The sequence below is a fragment of the Stegodyphus dumicola genome, chromosome 1, assembly GCF_044657685.1.
Source record: "Stegodyphus dumicola isolate Sdum_Otavi_A_Nest chromosome 1, ASM4465768v1".
NCBI classification, from domain to species: Eukaryota; Metazoa; Arthropoda; class Arachnida; order Araneae; family Eresidae; genus Stegodyphus; species Stegodyphus dumicola.
Window position 1 is genome coordinate 85561153 of NC_140768.1, and position 25217 is coordinate 85586369.

The window sequence follows — 25217 nt, forward strand, 5'->3', positions numbered from 1 at the left end:
TTTAGCGTGGATTTAACTGAAATTCATTTCAAATAAGTAATAAAATAAATAAAGAAACTCAAAGTACACTCAATAACTTTACTCAAAATCTGCAGAAAACTCTAACTGCCTTTTTTGCCTAGTTTTAAGTATGAATAAATACATAAAAATAAAATTAAAAAAATTTCTCTTCTCCCCCCCTTTTTTTTCTCTGCTTGCTAAAAATTTCACCTTCAATTGTGTGATACTAACACATTTATGTAATCTTTCAGTTATTTTCATTGATTAGAAATCAGTTTAAATGCAGCTGTCGATTTAGATTTGCTGGGAATATTCCCACGTTTCGAACATTTAAAAACTCGTCTTTGAAAGTTACGTTTAACATCCAACATGAAGACATTAGTCGTAATAGCTTTTCTTGTTCTCATCGTTGCCCTGGTGAGTGTGGATTCTTTGCTATTCAATTTTGTATTGGTCTGCATACTCAATAACTTATAAATTCGAAAATAATTTATTGCAACAAAAACAACAACAACAAAAAAAAAAAAAAAAAAAAAGTCTTTTGTTTTATAATGTAATTAAAAAATTAATATTTTATCTGCCATTTGATGATTTCTAGCAGGATTTTACACAACGTAAACATAGGTACAATTTAATAAGATTATGTTTATTAAATTTAATGCATTATGAATAGCATATTAGTATTATTATTAAGAATTAATCTTATAGTTCCTGCTTGAAAAATTCATTTTTCAAAATTTCTTTATTATATCTATCTGAGAAATTTTATAAGCAAAGATGATAATATGCGAATTACTTATATCAACTCGTACGGTCAAATTTCTAGTTTTGGAATATTTCAGCAAGTTAAACGAATTTGCGACTAAAATTTGAAATGAACATTTCATTCTTTGAAATTTTGGGTTACAGGCGAAAATATCGCTGAAAAATCATCGTGGACGAAAATGTCGCTGATACAGCAACGAAGATGAAAACGTCGCCGTACCAAACATCTTGGGAGAAATAAAATAAGACTAAAACATTGCAATTCTAAAACATCGTCGTTGAAAATAAAGCGGTTAAAAACTTTAAAGTTTAAAAACATCGCCTTCGAAAATATCCTAGTAAAAAATAAAGCGCCTACAAATCTTTGCAGACATAACTTTTTCAGGCTTTAAAAACTGTAAGTGCCTATTCGTATAATGACTTCTGAGAGCAAGATGGAAACTGGAATACATTCATATTTTTGAATTAACTAATACATTTTTGCTGAAACATTAAGAAGGAAATTTGAGCATTCAAAGACTGAAAATGATAGAAAATTAATGCTACTTATATCATTTAACAAAATTTTATGATTTGATAATTAATTGAGTAATTTTAATAGAGGTAACCACTAGCAGTTTCTCCTCTTCCTTTTTCTAAACTATTTTATAAAATATTTTTCATGATAAATTACCAATAAAACTTTATAAAAAAGATTAAGTAATAAATGACTTTTATTGGCTAACTGTATAAGTTAAAAATTCTGTTAACTACTCTACCTAGCATTATTTTTCTACTCATTTTCAGTTTTTGAATACTTAAATTTCTTGCTTATTTTTTCAGCAAAAATTTATTAGTTAATTCAAAAATATGAAACATAAAACTAAAAATATTTCTTACTCCTTTATGAGCTCACGAATATTTATGCGAATATGCGACTTTTTGAAGCCTGAAAACGCATGTCTGCGATATTATTGTCATGCGATGATTTGTAGGTGCTTTATATTGTTGCGTGCGTACGGGTTCGTTATGAAATAAATGCACAAGTCCGATGAAAAATGAATAAAAATTTATTATTATTACAACAAAAATGCTTAAATTTTCTCAAATTATCATGCAGTATTACAATATCTCACAGTAGTTATCTTTTAACTACTCAAATGTACAATAGAACGTAATTCAAAACAGCTAAAGAACGCTAATCCACGAATTCGCTACAATCAACAAGAGCAGTTTTCTAAACAACAACAAACTAAGCAACAACCACAAACTGAGATGTTTTCCTCCTTTTATAAGATTTTAAAATCACGCGCTAGAATTTTCCAGTACTTTCTCGAAATCAAAAAGAGATATTTATTTATTTAATGCACGCGCTCTTGTATTTTCAATTTTCCGGCTTAGCTTTCTTTTAATATTCGTCACGCGCTGCACTGCGCGAGAAATAAAACCATTTAATTTATAATTGAACTAACATTAGCTTTTTAAATACCAAATTCGTAACACTGCCCCCTTCCCAAGGACTGCACGTCCCGGGCAGTACAATCCCTGGACAGGAAGCTAAACTTACAACTGTGGCATAAATGCAACTGAGGCATAAACATTACATTACAATATCAAACAACATGAACAATAAATGCAATAACTAACTTAAACAAATCAAATGCTATCAAATACTAAATACAAATCAAATCAAATACTAAATACAAATCAAATACTAAACACAAATCAAATCAAATACACATTTAAAAACATAAAGGACCATGGTTTGATACTATTTACAATTATTTTCATTACGTACTATGGCCATAGTAATGAGATAAACTGTCGTAATGAACGACTTTAGATTTAGAGTTCGAAGACTTACGAATCCGAACCACGACGTCATTCGTGTTCAGCACTGTATATGGATCATCCGAAGGTGACTAATTTAGGACTCAGTCCTTTTCGCTGAATCGGGTTCCACAACCACACCTTGTCTCCTTTGTTGGATCTATGTCTAGTAGCTCGCGTGTCGTATCTGGTCTTCACTTTCTCCGTCGCCAAGTTGACTCGCTTTCGTGCAGGACGGTGCATCCCCTCAAAACGGGCCTGTACATCTTGGATGTGTTCCTCAGGCGATGAAGGCGCATCCGTATGGCGATCAAACAGGCGGTCACAAGGCAGACGAAGGTCTCGACCGAAGAGCTTCTGAGAGGGAGAATAGCTGGTAGTCTTGCGTTTCTTTTCGACCCTAGCATGATTTCGGCGGCTTCCTGAGCTGGGTCTTTCGGACAAGGCGTCGGCATTTCCAGGTGAGGATCTCTTCTGAGGATGGATAGTCATGTCACCAGATGCTGAAAGCAGTTTGTTCTTTTTCAAGTCTAAGGAAAAATTGTATTTCCTTAAAAAGTCCAATCCGAGTATGCATGGATCTGTAATATCCGCCACATATGCCGTGTGATGGTAGGCGGCACTTCCAAACGTGATGTTCACGTTTAACTTTCCAGCTATCTCGATCTTGTCACCAGACGCAGTCTGAAGGGTAACACAGGATGGCGTCCAAATAAGTTTATCTTTAAACTGTTCAGCTAAATCTTTCCTAATGATGGTAACATTAGCTCCTGTGTCAATGATCATATCGCAAGGAACTCCATCGATATTCCCATTAATGGACATTCCGTTACTGTTGCCACTCACTGTATAAATTTTAAGCGCTTTAAAACAAGGTTTTTCATTATTTGACAACCTCCGTTCCTCGATATGGTCACTAATTAGTTTACTGCGTCGTTGCTGGGAAATGGTCTTATTTTCCGTACCTCGGGATGTTATGCAATTTCTTCGTATGTGGCCTTCAACTCCGCAGTTCCAGCATTTTAGAATTAGTTTCTTTTCACTTATGTTCCGTCTCAAGCCACTGACTTGTCTGGTAAAATCATCTAAACGAGCCATCAGTTGATTCACTGGCTCATGGACTCGCACAGCTCTAACTGGGTAGCGATCTCTATTAGTTGCTTGCTGGGCTGCCTCGAACTTCATGGCGTACAACAGAGCGCTTTTTATGTCCTTTACATCTGCCATTCGAAGAGCTTTCTGTATTTCAGGATCCCGGATGCCGTCGATGAAATATTGCAGCGACAGGATTTCTCTTGTTTCTGTCGGGCACTCCGAAAAGGCGAGGTGGGACAGCCTTTCAACATCCGTGGCGAGCTCCTGAAGTGTTTCGATAGGCTTCTGTTGACGAGATTTTAATTGGAGCCTGCTGTAGTCTTTTAAACACTTCTCCCCAAAGCGCAACTCCAAGGCGCCGGACAGAGCTTCGAAATCTAACCTTTTGTTTTCGGGAAGAGCCTGAAGGATATCCGCTGCGTCGGCTCTTAGAGAAGCGGCGAGATGACAGGCTTTAGCTTGGGAATCCCATCCATTCGCATCCGCCACGATAGAAAATTGTGTCTTATACACCTGCCAGGAGGTCTTCCCATCATATGTGGATAGCTTCAGAGGTGGACGAGCAGGCATTGATAAGAATTTAAAATCATCACTCCTGCTCCCTGCCGACGCTACGAATTTCTTTAAAGTATCCATTTCTTTGGCAACTGCAGAAACTCTCTCATCAATTTGTTGTTCGATTTGGTGTTGGACGGCACAAAGTCTTCCTTCAATTCGTTCCTTTACAGCAGAAACTCTCCCTTCTATATGTTCTTTTACAGAAGAAACTCTTTTTTCTATTTCTTCTTTCACCGAAGAAACTCTTTCTTCAATATGATCTTTTACGGAAGAAACTTTTTCTTCAATATGTCCAACTTTATTTTCAACTGCGTCAATTCTGCCTTCCATAGCTTCAAATTTATTTTCTATTATGCAAGTAATTTCTCTTTTCATATCTTCTTGACCAGCTTGAACGGCTTTCATTTCGTCCTTAACGGATTCCTGGCCCAATTTCATTTCTTCCTTAACGGATTCCTGGCCCAATTTCATTTCTTCTTTAATTTCTTCTTTAAATGAGGCAAAGGCTGATATTAACTGCCTTAATTGCTCTTCCATCGCTCTTGTTATTGGCATTCAAATCCCACTTCTGGCACCAAAAATTGTTGCGTGCGTACGGGTTCGTTATGAAATGAATGCACAAGTCCGATAAAAAATGAATAAAAATTTATTATTATTACAACAAAAATGCTTAAATTTTCTCAAATTATCATGCAGTATTACAATATCTCACAGTAGTTATCTTTTAACTACTCAAATGTACAATAGAACGTAATTCAAAACAGCTAAAGAACGCTAATCCACGAATTCGCTACAATCAACAACAGCAGTTTTCTAAACAACAACAAACTAAGCAACAACCACAAACTGAGATGTTTTCCTCCTTTTATAAGATTTTAAAATCACGCGCTAGAATTTTCCAGTACTTTCTCGAAATCAAAAAGAGATATTTATTTATTTAATGCACGCGCTCTTGTATTTTCAATTTTCCGGCTTAGCTTTCTTTTAATATTCGTCACGCGCTGCACTGCGCGAGAAATAAAACCATTTAATTTATAATTGAACTAACATTAGCTTTTTAAATACCAAATTCGTAACAATATTTAACCACGATATTTTTGACTGTGATGATTTTAAATTGCGAAGGTTTTGAACTGCATTATTTTCTGTACCGTGCTGTTTTAGAACTGCGATGTTTTCTTTTCTTCCAAGCAACGTTTTCGCCTTGCCTTGTTTTCTCCTCGACGTTTTCGGTGGAAATCCGCATTTTATTTTGAAATTTTGCTTATTTTTCGAATGCAGCTCCTTTCCATGCAAAGATAAATTATTATGTATTTCATTAATAAGTAAACCAATTTGCCTGTAAAACTGAAAAACTCCTTTCAACATAGTAATTCTAGAACACAGGTTGCCCACGTTACCCTTCCTTTCTTCTATACACCGGGCTTACGTTACAGGTTTTATAGAAATATCATGCAGATATATAAATACATTAGAAGGATTAATTTCATTTTTAAGCGTATAATGAGGACTCTAAAAATACAGAAAAATGTATGAATTATATTCTTAAAGAATACTTTTATTTTAATGTTGTGGGGTATTTTCTCCTCCTTACACATGCCTTCGTGGTGTAATTGAAAAATTACATCCGGATAACAATCGAGAAGTCTGGAATTCGAATCCCGGTGAGGACACTGCACATTTTTCGCGTTTTCCTGTTTCGATAAATCTAATCACTCGAAAGGGGCTCCTGAACTAAAATGTAGCGGAAGATAATTAGTCAATACCAGGATTTCGTGATTGGGTTTTGTTTCCTGCTCTTCAGTCACTTTTTTAGTGGGACGGAATATAAGGGACGGAATATATTCCTTAACGCGCACCTCCGTGGTGTAATTCGAAGTACGCTGGGCTAATAGGCAGGAGGTCCGGAGTTCGTCCGGAGTTCGAGGACGTTCTACATTTTTAAGTCTCCTGTTTCGATGAGTATAATGACTCTAGAATTAAATAAACTATACTCAATTACTTCTAATGCTTTTTTAATTTGAAACATTATTATGCTTCATTATTATATTTTTTGTTATAAGACGTTTTAAATTTTAATATTGCTTAGGACGAAAATTAAAAATTCAGCTATGAATCTACAATAGTACCAATGCTTTCAAATTTCAAAATTTAATTCAGAAAGTATACTGTTTCGGTCGAACGGTATATTCTGTTTCATAGCAATATCATGTATGCATATAAAGAGTAATAGACAAAATTTTGGATGGCGAAATATAATGAGGTATTATGTTATCTAAAATATTGAATACTGAATAGTTTTGAAGTAATAGTTTTTCAAGTTCAGCTTATCCTTCTCATATTGCCTTTTTCTTCTAATGTGAGTGTTATAACATTGTTTACTTCCAGTAAACGAAGTTTATGAACTGCGATGGGAATAAAATACATTTTGCTGTTTCAACAGTTTCTTGGATGAAGCATAGAATTTAAGACGATCTTAAGAAATAAAAACAGAATTTTGGGTAAAAAATATGTACCTCGGGGGAGGGCTTGATTTAATATACTTTTATTCAAAGGATTTAATTATTCGAACTCAGCAACAAAGATTACAAGATAGGGATTATGTGTTTAAAGACCATTACTGCATTATAATTTACTAAGGAAAATTTTCATAATTATCAATTTCAGGTGAAAGGTGCAAATCTTCTGTTTCTTATTATAGTGAGCAAGAAAGTACGCTTAAGAATTTAAGAAACTTTAAGTATTTCATAATTGCCGATGTTTATATCGGGCTGAAAATTCGTGCAGTTTACGAAGGATTTTAATGTCGTAACAGGATTATTTGAAAATTAAACATTTATTTAAGTAATGTTTTCTAATAACGTTAAATATGATGAAAAATTTAATTTAATTTATCTATTATTTTAATAAAGGTGGCAGGGGATGAAGTTAAAAAATGTGATGTTCAATCTGACTGCGCAGCAGATGAATGTTGTTTGAAGCTTCACAAGTTTTCCGCAGCAAAATGCAAGAAACGAAGACAGGAAGGTAAGTCTTAATCATTATACTAGAGAATTCTTTTAATCTGCTTGGTATTTGATTGAGCGCCGGCAAAGACAATGTGCTATGAGTGTAAAAGAATGCGTAACTGTATTTCTTTTGTTTCATGTTTCCTCTACAGCTCGCGATTAACAAAATAGTAATTAAAGTATTATATAAAATTAATTTTATTAAGTAAAAAATTGACATTTCTTCATTTTTTGGAGCAATATTAAGAACTTTTATTTTCTAGTCTGCAGTACATATCCATTTTCGGTTGAATATATTATCCTTCACATAGGTGAAGTAAACTTGGTGATGTTGGTTAAGTGATCATTTTCTAGAAATTTCACATAAATGATTATATACTTCAGTTTTTAGTTGCATTTGTTGTAATTTGAAACATAAATGTTATTTAAATAATACTCGCTATAAGGGAATTTCTCTATTTATGAAACTTCTTCTGCGGAATGACTTTAGAAGGAAATTTCCAATGTAATCTGCTGAAGTAAACAATTAAAAAAATGCGTGAAACAGCACACAATTTGCAAGAAGCACCTCTAAGACTGAAGGAACTTATGACTACACAATTAGTTTATGGGAAGTTTACTTCGAAAGTCATTCATACTGCATCATGATGGAAAAAACGAAACGAAGAGAAGTAATAAGGCAGAATAAAATATTTTTCTTTTCCTGAAGAAAATAGTTTTTAATAGAATACGAATGCTTACAGAAAGTAGAAGATATATATACGGAAACTTCATTTTCCCTACACGCATGCTTAAATCTGTCTGCATCAAGAAAATAAATAAAAAATATGTGTTTATGTTCACCTCTTTGTGGAATGGGCTGGAAATCAAAACTCTACGTAATAAATATCATAAATATTTTACTTTTGTTCCAACGTTACAAACTGGAAACACAACACACTTATTACATCTTTAGAACAAAATTATAAATAAAAATAATAATCGCGTGTTGCCACATCTCTGAAACAAAATCACAGAAAACTTCATTTATTTAGAAGTAGAAATAAATTATTTTTAGCTTTTTACGAATATCAGGAGCGTGCTCTTTCGGCGAGCAATGGATGGCGTAACAACATTTAATGGATGATAAAAACGCCAAGAAGCTGCAAAGCCAACTTTGTTACAGTCATTTTTTCCAAGTTTACCTGCAAGACAATTTATCTGAATTTGGTGATCAGCGTAGCTCAGTAATCTAAATATATGAATTCTCTTCCTGACAAGGCTCAATGAATTTTTCAAGTCATTCCAGTTTATAGTTCTTAATGTCTGAATTTCATAAATTTAACGGACTTAGATCTGGGGATTTTGTGACCACAGTCTTCTACAGATAATGCGATCGTTGAAGAAACTATTACAACTGAAAGTATTGCAACTATTTAAAACATTCACGAGGCTTATAGTTTTTATGAAACAAATGTGAAAACAGACGTATGTTCTTATTTATACACTTATGGGCAAAACTTCAGTCACTTTTCTGAGTGTGGCCGTAATTCTACAAAACATCAACTGGCAGATATGAAATGCATACTGCAGAAGCACTAGGTAGTGTTTGAAGGATGAGAAAAGTTGAGCAGCAAAAAAAGTGAATAGGTACTGAAGGAATAGAAAAGGACTTTATTGACAGAATGGCATTGCTACAAAAACTGTTTAACCAAGAGAGACAACAACAAACCAAAAAGCCTTTGTAAGGGCTATGACCTCCCCTAACTGCAATGGTTGCGTTGCATCGTCTGTCGGTATTAAACACCAGATTAAAAACTTTAAGAGTTTTTTCAATCTGATTCAGTTGTCCGATGTTCTTCGGAGGATATGACCTTGCCGTCAGGCGTCTTTTTAAATTATCCCCTACATGTTCAATGGAATTTAAATCAGGGGATCACATTGGCCAATTCCTTGTCTGGATATCTTTACTTTCCAGGATATCCTCAACAGCATGAGTCCAAGACCATGCGTTGTTATCCAATAATACAAAATCAGGATCAATGATTCCCCGGAATAAACGCATATATGGGAGGATAACGTCATCAGAGTAACGATCTCCGGTACGTAAACCTCTGTCGAAAATGTGGAGCTCCGCCATCGTAATGCCTCTCTATACAAGCACGCCAGGATTACCACAACGGTCATTTTCCCTAATGTTAGTGCGATGAAAGCGCGTCCATACCTCTTTCCATTGCTCTAAAAGTCCAACTTGCTCTAAAAGTCTTTTTCAGACTGAAATGGTCTTATCAGTAAAGGGGATGTGACTCCATTGATGAGGTATCCAATCTGTGTTCTCTACACCACTGTAAACGGTGCGTGCTGTCAAAGGTATGCAGCCTTCACGACGGCGGGAATAGGATATTTTTGCGAAGTCATCTGGCCTCGACACCTGTCATTTGGCTGCCGTGCGAAACTACTGAGCAGTGCTGCCCGCTGTCTGATTTCGATATCTTTTCACTTGCAGGGGAATACATCGGTCACCAGTCACGGTTGATTTCCTTGGCCGACTAATATCAAACTTTCTTACAGCTGTCCTGTCGCTTGAAAGATTTTCCAAGCTCGTAAAATAACTCTTTTATCAAATCCAAACTCTTCGGCGACACTACATACCTCTACAAACTTGCCAATAATTCTACCAAATGTGAAAGGCGTCCTGATGTTTACTTATAGCCATACTGTGCACGTACAATTTCACTTTCACGCGCAGAAGAATGCCTGAAAATGCACCTTCTTTTCTTCTTTTTAAGTTGCCTTGCACTGCGAGCGCTGACTCCTACCGTTTTGCGTATTCTGACGTAATTTCTGACGTCAAGGTACCGGTATTTGGATATGCATTACTTTTCTAATGAGCTGGCTTTTCATTCTGCTGATCGCAAAAAGCGATTTTGAATTATTTCATGGTTGTATGTTAAAAATCGAATTTATTGTTTAAATTTTACACACTATTGTAAATTTCTAGATTAAAGTTAGGTAACAGATTGAGTCAAAAGGTTATTACTTGCAAGCAGATAATACGATCTACCACATTTCTAAAATATTTCTAATAATTGTAACCGGCTTGTTAGAAAGGCAATTATATTTATAAGACTGTGAAAGACTCGAGTTTATGGGAGGCGTGCCTAATCCAGCAACAGAAAAGTACCAGCATCTGTTCAGCAGTTACTCTTATCCGTCGTTGCGTATTGTGCGCATCGCGCGGCAATTCCCATGAGTCCCAAATTATCCATGGAACTAATAACAGTTGTACTGAGCTTATTGAGATATTTGTAAATACGAGGCGCCGGGTTGCCTACAAGAAGAAGGTTCTATTTCCGCATTTCCTGTGATTCAATACTCTGGCTATTTCTCAAGATAGTAGTACATAGTGTGTTTTTGCCATCACCTGCGTTTACGTACTTATACATTTAAAAAGAATAATTCAGGACCTATGAAAACATCTGTATTATTTTAGGTTAGTTCGCACCACAAACAGAATACTGATGACTTATAATTAGTGGCATTGCTCAAGATTTAAGTCTATTTACAAGTTTCTTTCTAATCTATCATTCTTGACTTCTAGAACTGCACAAATATTAAACCCTAATTCGAATCTTTCAAATATAGATTAAGACTCTAATATTCCCAAGCTTACATATTTCAGTTAAGCTTAAAATATGCTTCTGCACAGACTGAGAAACAGTCCTCGTGGCATGCTAAATGAAACTTACATTCATAGTATTATCTTGTGCATCATAAAATGCAATTAATAAAATCTGTGATAGTAAGAGTTTTAAAATTCCTTCATTTAGCGAATATGAAAGTTGCAGGAATTATTTATAAGAGCGGACCATCCTATCAATAAATGCAATGTTGAGTTTATTACAAAATGGTGCATCACATAAGCATTTACTGTTCGGTTTTTCTAATTTAGCAGGGAAGTTCTTAGTGTAAGAAATCGGTATATATATTTTTTTAAATTGGTGTTATGAAGTTAACCGCGAAATCCCTTTGTAGTTTTTTACAACATTACGAAACTTTTGAAAGACTTTAAGCATAACACATTAAAAAATATCAAATCTTGAACGGCAGGAAATTTTTATCGGTTATCAATACTTTTCTAATATTGATAACCGATAAAAGTAATTTGATAATTTCCTAGGAGGAGAGAGGCAGTGCACATTTTATCCTATTTCATGTCTGATAAAAGGTACTGTTGTATGTATTTTGATGTTGCGGAGAAAAATGATTAGGTTCACCTTTAATTGGATGATAGTTACATTATCAGTACTTTAAAAAACAAATGTCTAGATTCGTAGGATATTTAAATGCCAGTAACTTAAAATCTGCTTGTGGCTGAATATTGTTTCTATAATCCATAAAAATATCCAACAAGTTAATGCGCATTTTTCGAAAACTCTCCGTCTAAATCTAGATCTGGGTGACTAGGTGATTTGGACGATGTGCAATTGTTAGTGAATTTGTATGTAATAGTTTGCATTTCTTCTGATTGTTTGAGTTACAAATCCGAAGTGGAAGCAATAACTTTGTATTTTTAAATAAAATATTGGAAGCAGCAATCGCTTTGAAGTAGGTCTTCAAAAGGTGCAGTTTTTTTTATAAAAATAGGGGTTTCCATGGCGTTGTCCAAAAGATTCTACAATTTTGTAAGATCCTAACCAAAAAGAGTTACTTGCGAGTCGTTTCGTAGTATTTAGTAAAGTAGGTGCAGTAGTAAGTTGATATAAAGTATAGTTTATGTATTTCTTTTCAAATCCAATGCTACGCGTAAATTATGTAATGAAAGAAAAATAATTCGCATATTGCCTTGGATACAAGCTTAAAGTTAATATTTCAGTATTTAATATATAATGTTTTTAATAGTTTGATTTTTAATGGAATTCTTCATTTTACCCCGCGAAGCCCCAGATTTTTTGGAGTACTGCTTGGACAAAGCTGCTTTAAATAATGCATATGTATCTATTTAATAAAAGTATATTTATAAAGTCTGAATATTTTAAATAGGTCAGTTCTGTTTCTTGGATGACAGAATGCATGAAGAAAAATATTACAAACATCTCTGCCCATGCGTAGAAGGCCTGGAATGTAAGAAGCAGGATAAGGTAAATATTTCTCATATAAATAATTTAATTGTTTGATACTATACTTCAGATAATACTATACTTCAGAATTGCGAGAATCAAAGTAAACGTCTTTAAATCGATAAAAAAAAAAAAAAAAAAAAAAAAAAAAAAAAAACCTTTTCACTCTTTCATACTTAGTAAAATACACCAGAGAAGAAAAAAAAAAAAAAAAAAGGGGGGGGAGACGGAGACTGACGATTTTAAACAGATCCAAATGAAATAAATGATTGAAATGAATGCTTTGAAAGAAATGACAAGAATTAAAAAATTTTGGTACATATAATTCAAGTTCTGATATGCAATAGTTTATCATAAGAAAGGGAAAAAAAAACTTTTTTTTAAAGTAGAAATACACTCTTTTGCAAAAAATCGAAGCACCGTGAAGGAAGTGGTTGTTTTTGATGAAATCGAACATTTGTATAGCTTATACAGAGATCAAAAGATGATTAAAATATCAAGGTAATAGTACCTGTTCTAGGCTCACAATCACCCATTGAGTGTTCAAATTAGTAGTTGGTCGAACCGATGGTGGCAATGCATGCTTGAATTCGTCGATGCAAGGAGTCGTAGAGGTTCCTAATATTATCCTGCGATACATTCTGAAAGGTATTCATTGTTATCGCTCCAGATCTGCGATATTTTGCTTTGCCCAAATCTGGCGGCCAACCATACCCCAGACATGTTGAATTGGTGAAAGGTCGGGTGACTTTGCTGGCTAAGGAGTAGTATCAACCGCACGGAGACAGTCCAGAGATATGCAAGCGGTATGTGGCCTGGCATTATCTTGTTGAAAAATGGCTCCAAGATGACGTGCCATGAAGGGTGATGGAACCGGCCGCAGGATGGTATCATTATATTGTTGAACTGTTAACGATGTATGGAGGATGACTAAAAATGACCTGCTGTCATAAGAAATAGCGCCCTACACCATCACACCAGGGGTTATGGCTGTATGTCTTTGTAAAACAAAGGCTGGTTGGGACCGCTGGCCCAGTCCTCTCCAGATGCGAACACTGTGATCATCTGCTTCAAGAGTGAAGCGGGATTCGTCGCTGAACACTATACGATGCCAATCTGATGGCAGCCATAAAGATCTGCTGCGACACCATTCCAAACGACTCCGCCGATGTTGTGAAGTCAAAGGCAAACGTCTTAAAGGCCTCTGTGAGCGTAACCCCGCCTCAGACAAGCGCCGTGAGATGGTGGACGGTACCACGGGAGGTACAGACGTGGCTGTAGTGCCTTGAATAATCGGCAATGATACCGTTTGAGCGGTTCGGATCTGGCGAACAATCATCCTATCTTGCCTCGCATTTGTGATCCTTGGCCTTCCAAAGCCTTCATTTCGTCGGCAATTTCCTTGTAGCAACAATTGCTGCCAATATTTTTGCACAACAGTGTCCGTGCGCTGGAGGTGGCGGCTTATTACTCGGTATAACCACCCAGCTTCTCGCAACCGTACAATGCGACCACGTTTGAAATCGTTTAGTTGTCTGTAAGGTTTTCGATATTCTCGTAATGGCATCTATAGTTGCTTCTTTACGGAATCACAATGGCAGCAACAAAAAAAGATAAATTTTCCGCCTCTGAATATTTGAACAAATTGAATATTTTTGAAAGAACTGATTAAAAATTTCTATCAAATCATCAAGAGCAGCTATTAAATTAATTAAAATAACATTTTTGCGCAATTAGAATATGCAGTTTTGATTCTGAAAACTTGTTTATACTTGTAAAACAAAAAATAATAAAACATAACTTTAATAAACCGTTTCTCCAAAACTTTTGTTTATGTTCTTAATCTAATTCTTAACTATAAGTTATTTTTGTACAAGTATTCGTTTTATGCTTATGCTTTGTACTGTATATTTAAGAGAAAAATGTAGAGGATTAATGAAGAAAATCATTCATTTAAAGTGTATCGATGCAGAGGAACTGTTGAGAGTCCTTGCTCTATAGTATTATGGTGTAGCTCACTAGAGTGTATTCTATTTTATAAACAGAAGTTGCGTAGATTGTATCTGAAAACTGTAATAAAATATCATTTTTTTCTTATTGCAGGGCCATGCAAAGTGTAGCTAGATGAAAATATTCTGCTGAGGACACTGAAGAATGTTCTGCTTTTGTCCTTAACAAAAGATTAATAACATCATAACTGATGATAATTTTAATATTTAAGAGTAAAAATTGTATCAAATAAATTAATTTGAAACTTAGAATTGTCTTTTTACATTTTTTATGGTCACAAGAGTATTTATTCAGTTTAAAAAAATTCTGTAAGACTTAAGTTTCATGATATATATATATAACATTTAAAGATATTTGTAACTTGAAATCAAAAAAGTATCTCTTCAAAGTCTTCATTCTCTTTAAACTGTATAATACATGTCTTTGCGTCACAAATAAGATTTCTAGAGATATAGCGTGATTCAAATTCTGTGAAATCCAAACAGATTTTACGGTTAGAGACTGATACTTACCAAAGAAAAATGAATTTTTATATGAAAATGTTTTCTTTTGTAATAAATTTAATTAATTAAAAATTCTTCATTGCTTGAAAGAATTTGATCAATATGAAAACCGCTTTTGGGCTAAAATGTTTAGTACAAATATAATTTCAAAATTCTTTTAATTATATAAAGGTGAGTTCCAAAACGTTGGGCACTTTCAAGCTCCACTTTATAAGCGGAAGCGCCAAAACATCGGGCATTTTATAGCTTTTCTTATCAGCTTGCAAATAGTCGAACGGCGGACGGATTATGGAATATTTACGAGTTGTAGAACTGATACCAGAATCTGGCTGTAGGACTCACTGAATAATTTAAAACAATCTGATCTCCGGAAGATTATAAATGACAGAAGGAGGAGATACATTCTGTCCAAAGTAGCAAATTCTGCTAGAATTTTCATAGGTAGAAGGAATGCAAAGGAGCCTTCTTATTAGAATAGCCTTTTTTTCTGCAGATAAAAATATTCCCTTTACATTACCTGCCATCTCTACAAACAAAGTTGAGCAATTATTAACTTTTATTAACAGTTAGTTTCTGGTTTAATTCTATCCTGTTCTCAAAGGCTCTGCCATTTTGTATCGCACTGCTGTTGCCTTGCCAGTTTGTATCACTTATAGTAAAGGTGAAGGAGCTGCCGAGTGGTATTGGTATGCTCAGTAAGTTTTTAAAAAGTTAGGTATCTGTTTCGACCATAAGTATTTGTAGGTTGAGTCTAAGCTACTGTTATTGTAAATTATCGAAATTTTAGCATCAAGGCAAGTAACTTATTTTTACAAGTTCTGTAAGAGAAAAGCTTGTTTTTTTTATTTTTCTATCACTTTAAGTTTCCAAAAAATATTTGAGAATAAAAGCGTTCCGGAAAATACACTACGGATATCCTCAAGTTGGGAAATGACGAAGTCCTTAAGATATCTTAGGATGAATACCTTTAAGACATCATCGCATATCCTTGAACATAGTGATATAAACACATAGGATGATAATGACAGTATCCTTAGGATATCTGAGAATCAAGATACTCATGATATCCTAAGTAAACTCCTTGACGTTCTAATTTAAACAAGACATTCTCAGGATATTTTGTGCTATGGAGGTCGTAACACCAATCAAGGTGGAGGTAATTTTACGTTTTCGGTACTAGTAATATCAACCAAAAACTACTTTAAAGAATATTTTGTGCTTTCTGTTAATATTGCATTTATTTCTGTCATTAAATTCTAAAATGGTAACTGTCTTTTTCACAATTTTTTATTAATCATTCCGTTTTAGAAAGGTTTCTCTTAATCCTTGGGTCATAAAATCAGTATGATGTTTCTCGGTAAGAAATAAACTGTTACATCTTTCATCACAGTAATTTTAAAAGTTGAACAATGATTCACAAACAGCATAATCAATCTTTGCATTTATTCATTGTAAAACTAAATCATATCAGCCATTTGATGTCACCCAAGTATGCATATTGGATTATCCAACTCTCTCTTTCGGCGAGAAAATCAACGCTGTACAAACCTTTATTGCATTGCATACAATCTGGTAGTTATCAGCTCATACAGCTATCAGTGTTAATACTCCGGCATCAAAAAACGCTCCTCATTTGGGAAACACCTACGGAACTTGTTATTGGCACGTGAAGTACAGGCGCCGTATGTCCAGGTTGAACGAATCATTGTTTTCAACATTTTCGAGATCCAGGAAATAGATGTATCTACCTCCATGGGCAAGTTCTTGTGTGTAAGATAATACAATAGACTATGGATGCATTCTGCCAGCAACATATTAGGCAAATTGCTGAATACTTTGTAAAAAGGTTTAGGTTTAGTTTGGTTTATTTAATTACGGTAAAGCACACTAGGGCTTTCTGCCTAAGGGGAGGGATGCCTTCGTGGAGGACTTTCTAAGGGAAACTGGCTCGTATACACGTTACACATGGGGAAAACCACGAAATCGCCCATGCAGCCAGCCCGTTCGCGGGATGCTTTGTTAAAGGAGGAGATGTGTACTGAAGGACGAATGTAGTAACTGGAATTCTGTGACGTGACTACGTACATAGAGCTCTTGTAAGCTATATGCACCAGCTTATGATTGCTACATTGTTCGGGAATGGCAATTTATGTTATCAGACTATTACAATCCCCATATTGTACGGATGAGGCAGACTTAGTTTATAAACATTACATTGAATTCCAGATTGTATTTCACTCCTGGCCTCCGATTTCAGATCTTGCAGTGGCCTCACACCGAGCTCCATATACTGTAGATTTACCTCTTATTCAACACGAATAAGAGCGTCAAAAAAGACTCATATTTACATTCAGCAACCAGGACTGCTCTATGGATTAACTGCACAAGGTACATGTTTTGATATATCACCAAATCTCAAGACTCAATGCCATATCGACTAGCCATAGTTATTCGGCTTCATCGCAGCAGGTCAAGAGACAATGAAATTAAAATTTAATCTCGGATATTTTAAATAGTTATTTACAAAACTAAATTTGCCTTATATGATGATATAAGTAGAATTAGTGATAATATAAGCAGAATTGGTAAATAAATTTCCCAAGGTTACACGCATTAAATGCGTATATATAATTTACACGTATTAAAGTTTTCATGGATATAGTTTACACGTATTAAATTTGAAAATTTTTTTCCTTTCGAAATCGAATTTATGACGAACTGATTTATGGGGTTTCATTCCTCATCAGTGCTCCGTAACATTTTTAATTTACGTTAAATATTAAAATTAATTTTTGATCTCCCTTTACGGAACCAATTGTCTTAAAATTAAATGCATGTATGTATTCGAAAAGGTAATATATGCATATGGATTTTTTCAAAATTATATATTGATATTTTTCATTCCGTGCTGAATTTTTCTCACATATCCTTGATGATGTCGAAAGTAACCTTTTCAAAATTTTGATCCTTTCACTACTAGACCTTTGAAAAAGGAACTTCTGAAATAAAAATTTTTTGTGTATAATTTGAAAAACAATAAAAACAAATTAAAATTTTTAGTCAAAAATTCGATTTGCAATTTTTAGCGGCTCCAGATTTTATTTTATTTTCAGTGAAATAGGACCAAGAATGTTATGATAGCTAAAATTATCTTCTTTAGTTTTAATGCAATTAGTCAAAACTCTCAAACACAGAATGGATTTTTTAATATTTCATCCCTATATAAAACAAAGTACGACGATTTTATTTTCCTTGAATATCTTCTACACTCATGTCCATAAATTAAGGATAATGCAAAATCAGGCAAAGGAAGAGTTAGAAGCAAAACAAATTTGACTTATTTATAAAGCTTCTTTATTAAACAAAAGGTAAAGCAAAAAAAAAAAAAAAAAAAGATGCTATATGTTTGATATTATTAAAAAAATAGCGATTTTTTCTCCCTGGAGCAAATTACAAAAAAAACCTATTTACAAAAACCAATATTACATGGTTGGTATGATTATTAATACACTGTATATCTCTCAGACGATGCAATACAGTCTGTACAACGCCTAGGCATGCTGAGTATCAAATTATCGATCTCATCTTGGAGGATATTACACCACTCACAAAGCAATGCTCTCCGAAGTTCCGGTAGACATGTAGGAGGAGGTTGACGGGTTGCAACTCGTCGGCCAAGCATATCCCACACGTGCTCTACTGGATTCAAGTCCGGTGAGAATGCTGGCCAGTCCATACGGGGGATATCCTCCGATTGAAGGCATTCGCTTACGATGTTTGCACGGTGAGGACGGGTGTTGTCATCCATAAACACAAATTGTGCGCCCATGGCGCCCCGAAACAAACGTACATGTTGTTCCAGAATGACGTCCCGATAGATTTGGCTTGTCAGGGTTCCAATTTGAACATGTAGGTCGGTTCTGAAACCCAGAATAATTCCACCCCAAACGAGCACTCCTGCACCACCGTAACGGTGTCGTTCAATGATGTTTTCTTGGTGGTAACGGGTACCTAGTACTCTCCATATGAATGTCCAGCGAGAATCAGACTGCAAGCTAAACCTGGACTCGTCGGAAAACATCACACAAGCCCACTGTTGCGATGTCCACAATGCATGCTCTCTATTCCAGGCTAACCGCAGGCGACAGTGAGTTGCAGTAAGTGGAACGCATCTGACAGGTCTACGAGCATATAGGCCAATCTGCCCTAAGCGTCTGTACACCGTCTGCCTTGAAATTGTCGTACCAGTGGCTGAAGAGAGCTGACGAGACAGGTCTGAGGCTGTGCTCCGCCTGTTTCTTTTGGCAGTAACTGCCAAATACCGGTCCTCTTTCGGCGTTGTAACTCTGGGGCGACTTGTTCTGTAACGTCTACTCACATTACCATCATCTTTTAATCGTTGCCAAAGCCTGGAGATGACACTTTGGGCAATTCCAAGTTCGTCTGATACTTCCAGTTGGGTACGCTCACATTCCAGACGGCCGATAATTCTACCACGTAAAAAATCCTCCAAATGCGTCCTTTGGGTCATAACTATTCGGTTATTGCACTGAAATGCTTATAAAGAGCCTGCGAACAATTTTACTTCTTTGCCTGTATTCCTTATATACCACTCTCTTACACTTTCGTCATTGTGACGTACCATCGGTGTCACCTGGTTACTTCCTGAAATTTGCATATGATTCTTGAAGATGTGTGTAGTGATTTTACAGGTGATATATTTATTTTAGAGTTCGATTTCCTCGTGACTCCGAATTATCCTTAATTTATGGACATGAGTGTATTTTAAGTAGTCCGATAATTTTAAAATTTCGTTTTTGATCAAAATTTCTTGTTCTATACTCTTCTGCATAGAGTTACTGGTAGTTAGAGGTATACAATGTTACTGTGAATTATAAAAATAAAAAATTATGTGCATTCATTTAACGGTTCCATAATACTTTTCTTTGCGATGAAAAGTGCATCTAATCCGTTGCTGTACTTCTGTTAATGCAGCTAAACGCATCCACTGCAAATATGAGTAATGCTTAAAATCAGTTGTTAAATTACCTTAATACGAAGTTTGGCTTACTGTCTGGACACAAGTAAAAACTGCTCAGAAGACCGATGAGAAAAGAAAAGTGAAAGAAGAAAGGGCAATATACTAGACGAAAAGAATGTGAGCACCCAGAAATTAATTGCAACTTATTTTAGGAAGGGTGAACTAAAACAAAACCAGTCAACACACTGATATCTGAAAACGAATTTGAATCAACAAACCTTGAAATTACTTTAACAACAAATTTAATTTCAGGCAACATTTTGAAAACCTTATTCAACTTTAATGTCAACTTAAAGATGCTATGAGTTAGGAAAAGCAAACGTTTATTAAAAAGTATGTAATTACTTGCAAAACAGTTTTAAAATCTACATTATTAAACGCTACATATTCATAAGGAATTTGAAGTAAAAGCTAATTCATTAGAAGACCTAATGAATTCACGATTAAACTTTTAGATAGCTAACAGATGATGATTGATATTTTGTTGTAGTAGTGGCTAATCTCACTTGCCTGACCTAATCAGAACAAGCCCACAAATTTCATCATGGCAAGGGGCGCAAGACTGCGTCTGTCGTTGACATAAGCTTTGAGCACCATATAAGTGACAATACAACTTTGTCTGATTCGGCTTCACTTTTGAAGAAGAGTGTTCCAGAAGATGGTTTTGAGGATCTCCTCCTTCATCCGTTATCACGAAACCACTCGAGAGAACTTTGGGCTTGCCCTACGTATTGAGTGTTCCCCTGCCGCACAGATACAATACATTTACAAAATCTATCATTCTTTGAAATTCATACTTCGGCTCTTCGGTAAGTCAGTTAGAGTCTCTAGCCACTGAATCGACTGGCTGAAATTTGAAATTTTAAAATAACATTATATTCCTTGTAAACTCGACAATAGCAGAGTTTATCAAAAATGGTAAAGTCTAGATTGGTTTAGTTTATTATGGCAAAGCACACTTGGATTATCTGCCTGAGCGAAGAATACCTTCGTGGAGGACTTGCTAAAGGAAACTGGCTCGTATATCGGTTACAATGGAAAAAGCAACGAAAACGCTCATGTAGCCAGCCCGTTCGCTTAGATTCGAACCTAGGTTCAAACTACCAGTGTTCAGCGATTTTATCGCTCGGCCGCTGGTTATCCGTTAAATTCTGGAGTTTATAAAATGATGAAAAATTTGAAAATACACTTATTAGTAAACATAAATGTAATTCATTCCCTTGAGAAAATATTTGTAGTCTGCAAACACTTTAGTGCGAAAAATATGTATAATTTAATATTCCACGATTTAATAAACTGTACTTTTGTTCCTTAAATTGAAATATTTGTTTTAAATTGAAACATATTTTCACATTTCTGTAGATGAAGACATTTAAAAAATCTGAAGTTTCTTTTTTGGTTACTATTGTTTTACAGAAACAAAAATTAAATTTTAAGCTTCCTCTATGAATATTCAAATAGGGGGGAAATAGAAAAAAAAGTCATGTTTGTGACATTGTGTCACGTGGCTTCGTGACTTATGTGACGTTCATGAAAAAAGGCCTTGTATACTGTGAATGCAAGTACCTTACATGCAGCTCTAAAAGTGCCTAGCAGTTTTCTAAGCATGATTCTTGAATTATTAGTAACGTGAAAATTTTGTAATACGTTTAAAATTATGTGCATATAAAAACCGGTTTTCATAATTCCGTATTTTGTACTGAAGCTTGCTTTATTCATTGCTTTCTTCGAAGCCTAAACTCGGATGTCAACATTTTTGCTTTTAAAGAGTTTTACAGAGCCTGAAAGAAATTTAAGTGTTTAGTCTGTTAGGATATTCTTACAAAATTTCGTTCTTCTGATCTCTTACTTCAGTTCATTCTAGACAAACATTCAAGCCAAGTAACAATTTTCGCCCTCTAGATCCGGTTCAAAACAAATAGCCAATTTTGTAATATATGTTTTCAGTAGAAGGAAGCTATTTTCAATTATGCTCTTAATGGTTTTTATTTATTTATTTTTAAAAACAGCGTTTCAAAATTTTTGCTTTGCTGCTTGTACTAGTACTACTTTCCTAAAGTAAACAAACCAATCAGCATAATCATACACACCTTGTTTAGCAGGGAATCATTTTTAAGATTTTTTTTTTTAATTGCAAAAAAGTAAACATTTCTTGGATAAAAAGAGACTGCTAATTTATAAACGAAAGTGTTCGGAACTAAACTAAAAGTTCAGTAGTTCCTGTGAGATCCTAGATTATGAAGGAATTTTAAAATTATATCCTTTAAGAGTTTTTGCGAAATTTTAAATATGTGAAAATATCCAACTAAATTATACTTAAACTTGATGGCAACTAAATTATACTTAAACTAAATTATACTTAAACTTGATGGCTGCACACTTAAGAAGCGCATAAAAAGAAAATAGAAACATTACAAATGGTGTTCGCAGAACCCTTCTGCATTGCTCAATCTATATAAATAAATCTTTTTAATTACAGCAGTATGATAACTGAGAACTTGTTATTGAAATCAAAGTATTCGTTTGTTTAAGCTTTAAATTTTAAACTATATGTAACTATTATAACAAAAAAATGTAAATATCAGTTTTACTTCCTTATACAAAGTAAACGAAGCATTGTAAATGCTCAAAATCTCAGGTATCATATTTCAACGAAAATATCTATTTTGACCTGTCTCGAATCCATTGGAACGATGTTTTTGCGTGACATTAGTACGTACGCACAGAATAAAAGCTCGCTTTTCGAAAAGAGATTGTAAAATGAATTTAAAATGGTTTCAGAAGAGATTTTTTCGTGGCGCTTGTGCGTACGAACGGACGCACGTATGTATCTCGCATAACTCAAAAACGAGTATCCATAGAATATAGCATCTAGTTGCGTATCTCCCGTTTTCGTTGCAATCGGCCTCGCCAAACATATATATATATCTATTTCCACCTGTTAGCCGGCTAGGTGAGCTTCGTATTTTTATACTTATTTGTCGGTAAACAATGCATTTTTTTGCTTTAAAATTAATTCGTTAGGTTTTTCTTATGTTCCAGTTAAGAGTTTTGTTATGTCTTTAGTTAATCTGCATGCAATAGTTTTAGAATTATCAATAATTTAAAAGTTTAAATGTCGTTAGGCTTAACGTGGCGGCTATTTATTTTCATTTTACGCTCTTAGTAGTATAGTGAATTAAGTCAGCTGGTGCAGCAACTTCAGTGGTTTTTTTTTTTTGCTCGGTGGGACCAGAAGTTAACTTTAAATGATTGCGCACCGAAAATTTTGTCTTCCTGTCCGTTGGCCGAATAGCTTTTTTTTTTTTTTTTTTTTTTTTTTTTTTTTTTTTTTTGCGTAGAAACTATAATTTTAATTGCAAAAATTGTTTAAACTATTTTTAACTGTATTTGATATTTTAAGTTTTTTTTTTTTTTTTTTTTTTTTTTCGTATTTTACAATTTTTAGTGAAAAGATGTTTGAGTTTTTATGTATTTTTGCCTTGCCGCGAAGTGAGAATTGAATTGATTGAATGAGAAATATATCTCTAATGAAATTCGAGGAAGTAAGTTTACATGAATTGCAGCAAAATTGTGCATATATAGTAGAACTCCAATTATCGGAATCAATTGGGACCGAACCCCATTCAGATAATTGGGTTTTTTACAAAGAAAAGGTCTACGTGTAATTTAATTAGTTACTGTATGTACTATATGTTGGAAATGAGAGGAAAAAAACTATTTATTAAAGGAAAAGAGGTTTTAATTAATTAAATGAAAAGGCAACACTTTTACATGCGTACAGCGTACTGTATAGTACTTACAAGTGCTGACAAGTCATTGCTTGTTGAGAATCTCGGTCAAAGTAAGCTTTTTGACTGTCTTTATCTGTTTTTAGGTATCAAAGTCGCGCATTCGCTTGACAATGAGAACTTGCATGTGGTCACACTCAGACTGACGCTCCATCCACTTGAAGGCAGTTTCAAGGCCGGCAAATGCTTCACTAGATGATGGTTCTGGTCTGCTTCAACTTCGACATTAAGGTCATCTTCTTCTCAATACTTACTTCTCTCACAGTTTCAATAAGTTCATCATCATTTAGAATTTGAAACCCAAGGTCTGACACACCACCCATTTTGTTGTATCCTCTCTCAGCACTAACTTCTGAACATCCAGGAATTTTCAAAAGAATGTTTCTTAATGTTTCTCAAGTGACATGTCATCCTCATCTTCTCCTGTTTCTTCCCTTTCCTTTTCTTGAGCTTCTTTTCCCTTTTTCTCCTTTTCCTTCTCTTCTTCAATTGATCTGAAAGATTCTGAAATTCTGAAAGCGATTCGGATAATCAGGGATTCGGTTAGTCGGAGTTCAGATAATTGGAGTTGTACTGTAATTTAATAGGCCGTGCAAAAGAGTCGTGTGGTGCCCATATCAGGTATTTTGATTTAATTTTAGTGCCAGCCATCCTTTTCCTTCATTTTAGATATGCATAAGCTGCAAGTTTTTAAATGTGCCTAATGTTCTCCGGGTTATATTAATCCATAATGAATATTAGAAAACTTTTTAATTTGAAAGTCATTTCACTGAAGCTAATCTTATCAGAATCTAATTTATATATCTAATTAATCTTATATATCTAATTAATATCTGAAGTTCCTAAGAAAACTGAAAAGTAAACTACTGCATTTATGAACAAACACGCACATACATAATTATGTTTAAAAACTTAATTTCATCACAGTAAATCAGAAATTTAGTACTGATTTAGGCATCATAGCCTGTAGATAATCCGAAAATGAATACAAGTTTTCTGCCCGTTAACCTGGACTTAAAGATGCTTATGTGAAACGCTAATTCATAACCGTAAATAAAAATTTAATTTACTGCTTAAAAGAAATTTCTAGAAAGCTTCCTTTTTGTTAAAGATTAAGTTTTTTCAACCTTATCTACTGATTGCTATTTTTTTTATCTATTATAATTTCTTTTAGGTAATCTAAGATCTTTTATTGTCAATATAAGAAAAATAGAAAAGAAATATGGAATCGAAATAGCATATTATTTTTGGAAACAATTAAAACTGATTTCCATGTCTGTCTGTCTCTTCTCTTTCCGTTTATGTATACATCAATGTTAATGATACATAGCTATTTATTTATTTTGGGCATTTGCATATTTTACTGATTATTGCTATTTTGATGCATTTTAATTACTTGAAATTCTTTCCTTTCATAATGATTGTTAAATCTTATAAGAAATACTGGCATTTTCGAAACTTATAAAATCTGACCTTCAGGTGTTAAACAAACGCCCGCCATGTGTTTCCTGACGCATATTGTAAATATGCATTTGGAA

At 34.3% G+C, this 25217-nt stretch overlaps 1 protein-coding gene across 1 annotated transcript; it reads left to right on the plus strand.

The window, feature by feature from the left end:
• The first annotated feature begins 272 nt into the window (after nucleotides 1-272).
• On the plus strand, nucleotides 273-14595 carry LOC118181603 (U3-aranetoxin-Ce1a-like). The gene is made up of 4 exons (XM_035350759.2): nucleotides 273-417; nucleotides 7140-7254; nucleotides 12258-12355; nucleotides 14438-14595. Exons 1-4 carry the CDS (start codon nucleotides 370-372, stop codon nucleotides 14456-14458), a joined length of 282 nt encoding a protein of 93 aa, XP_035206650.1. The 5' UTR covers nucleotides 273-369; the 3' UTR covers nucleotides 14459-14595.
• The last annotated feature ends 10622 nt before the right edge of the window (nucleotides 14596-25217 follow it).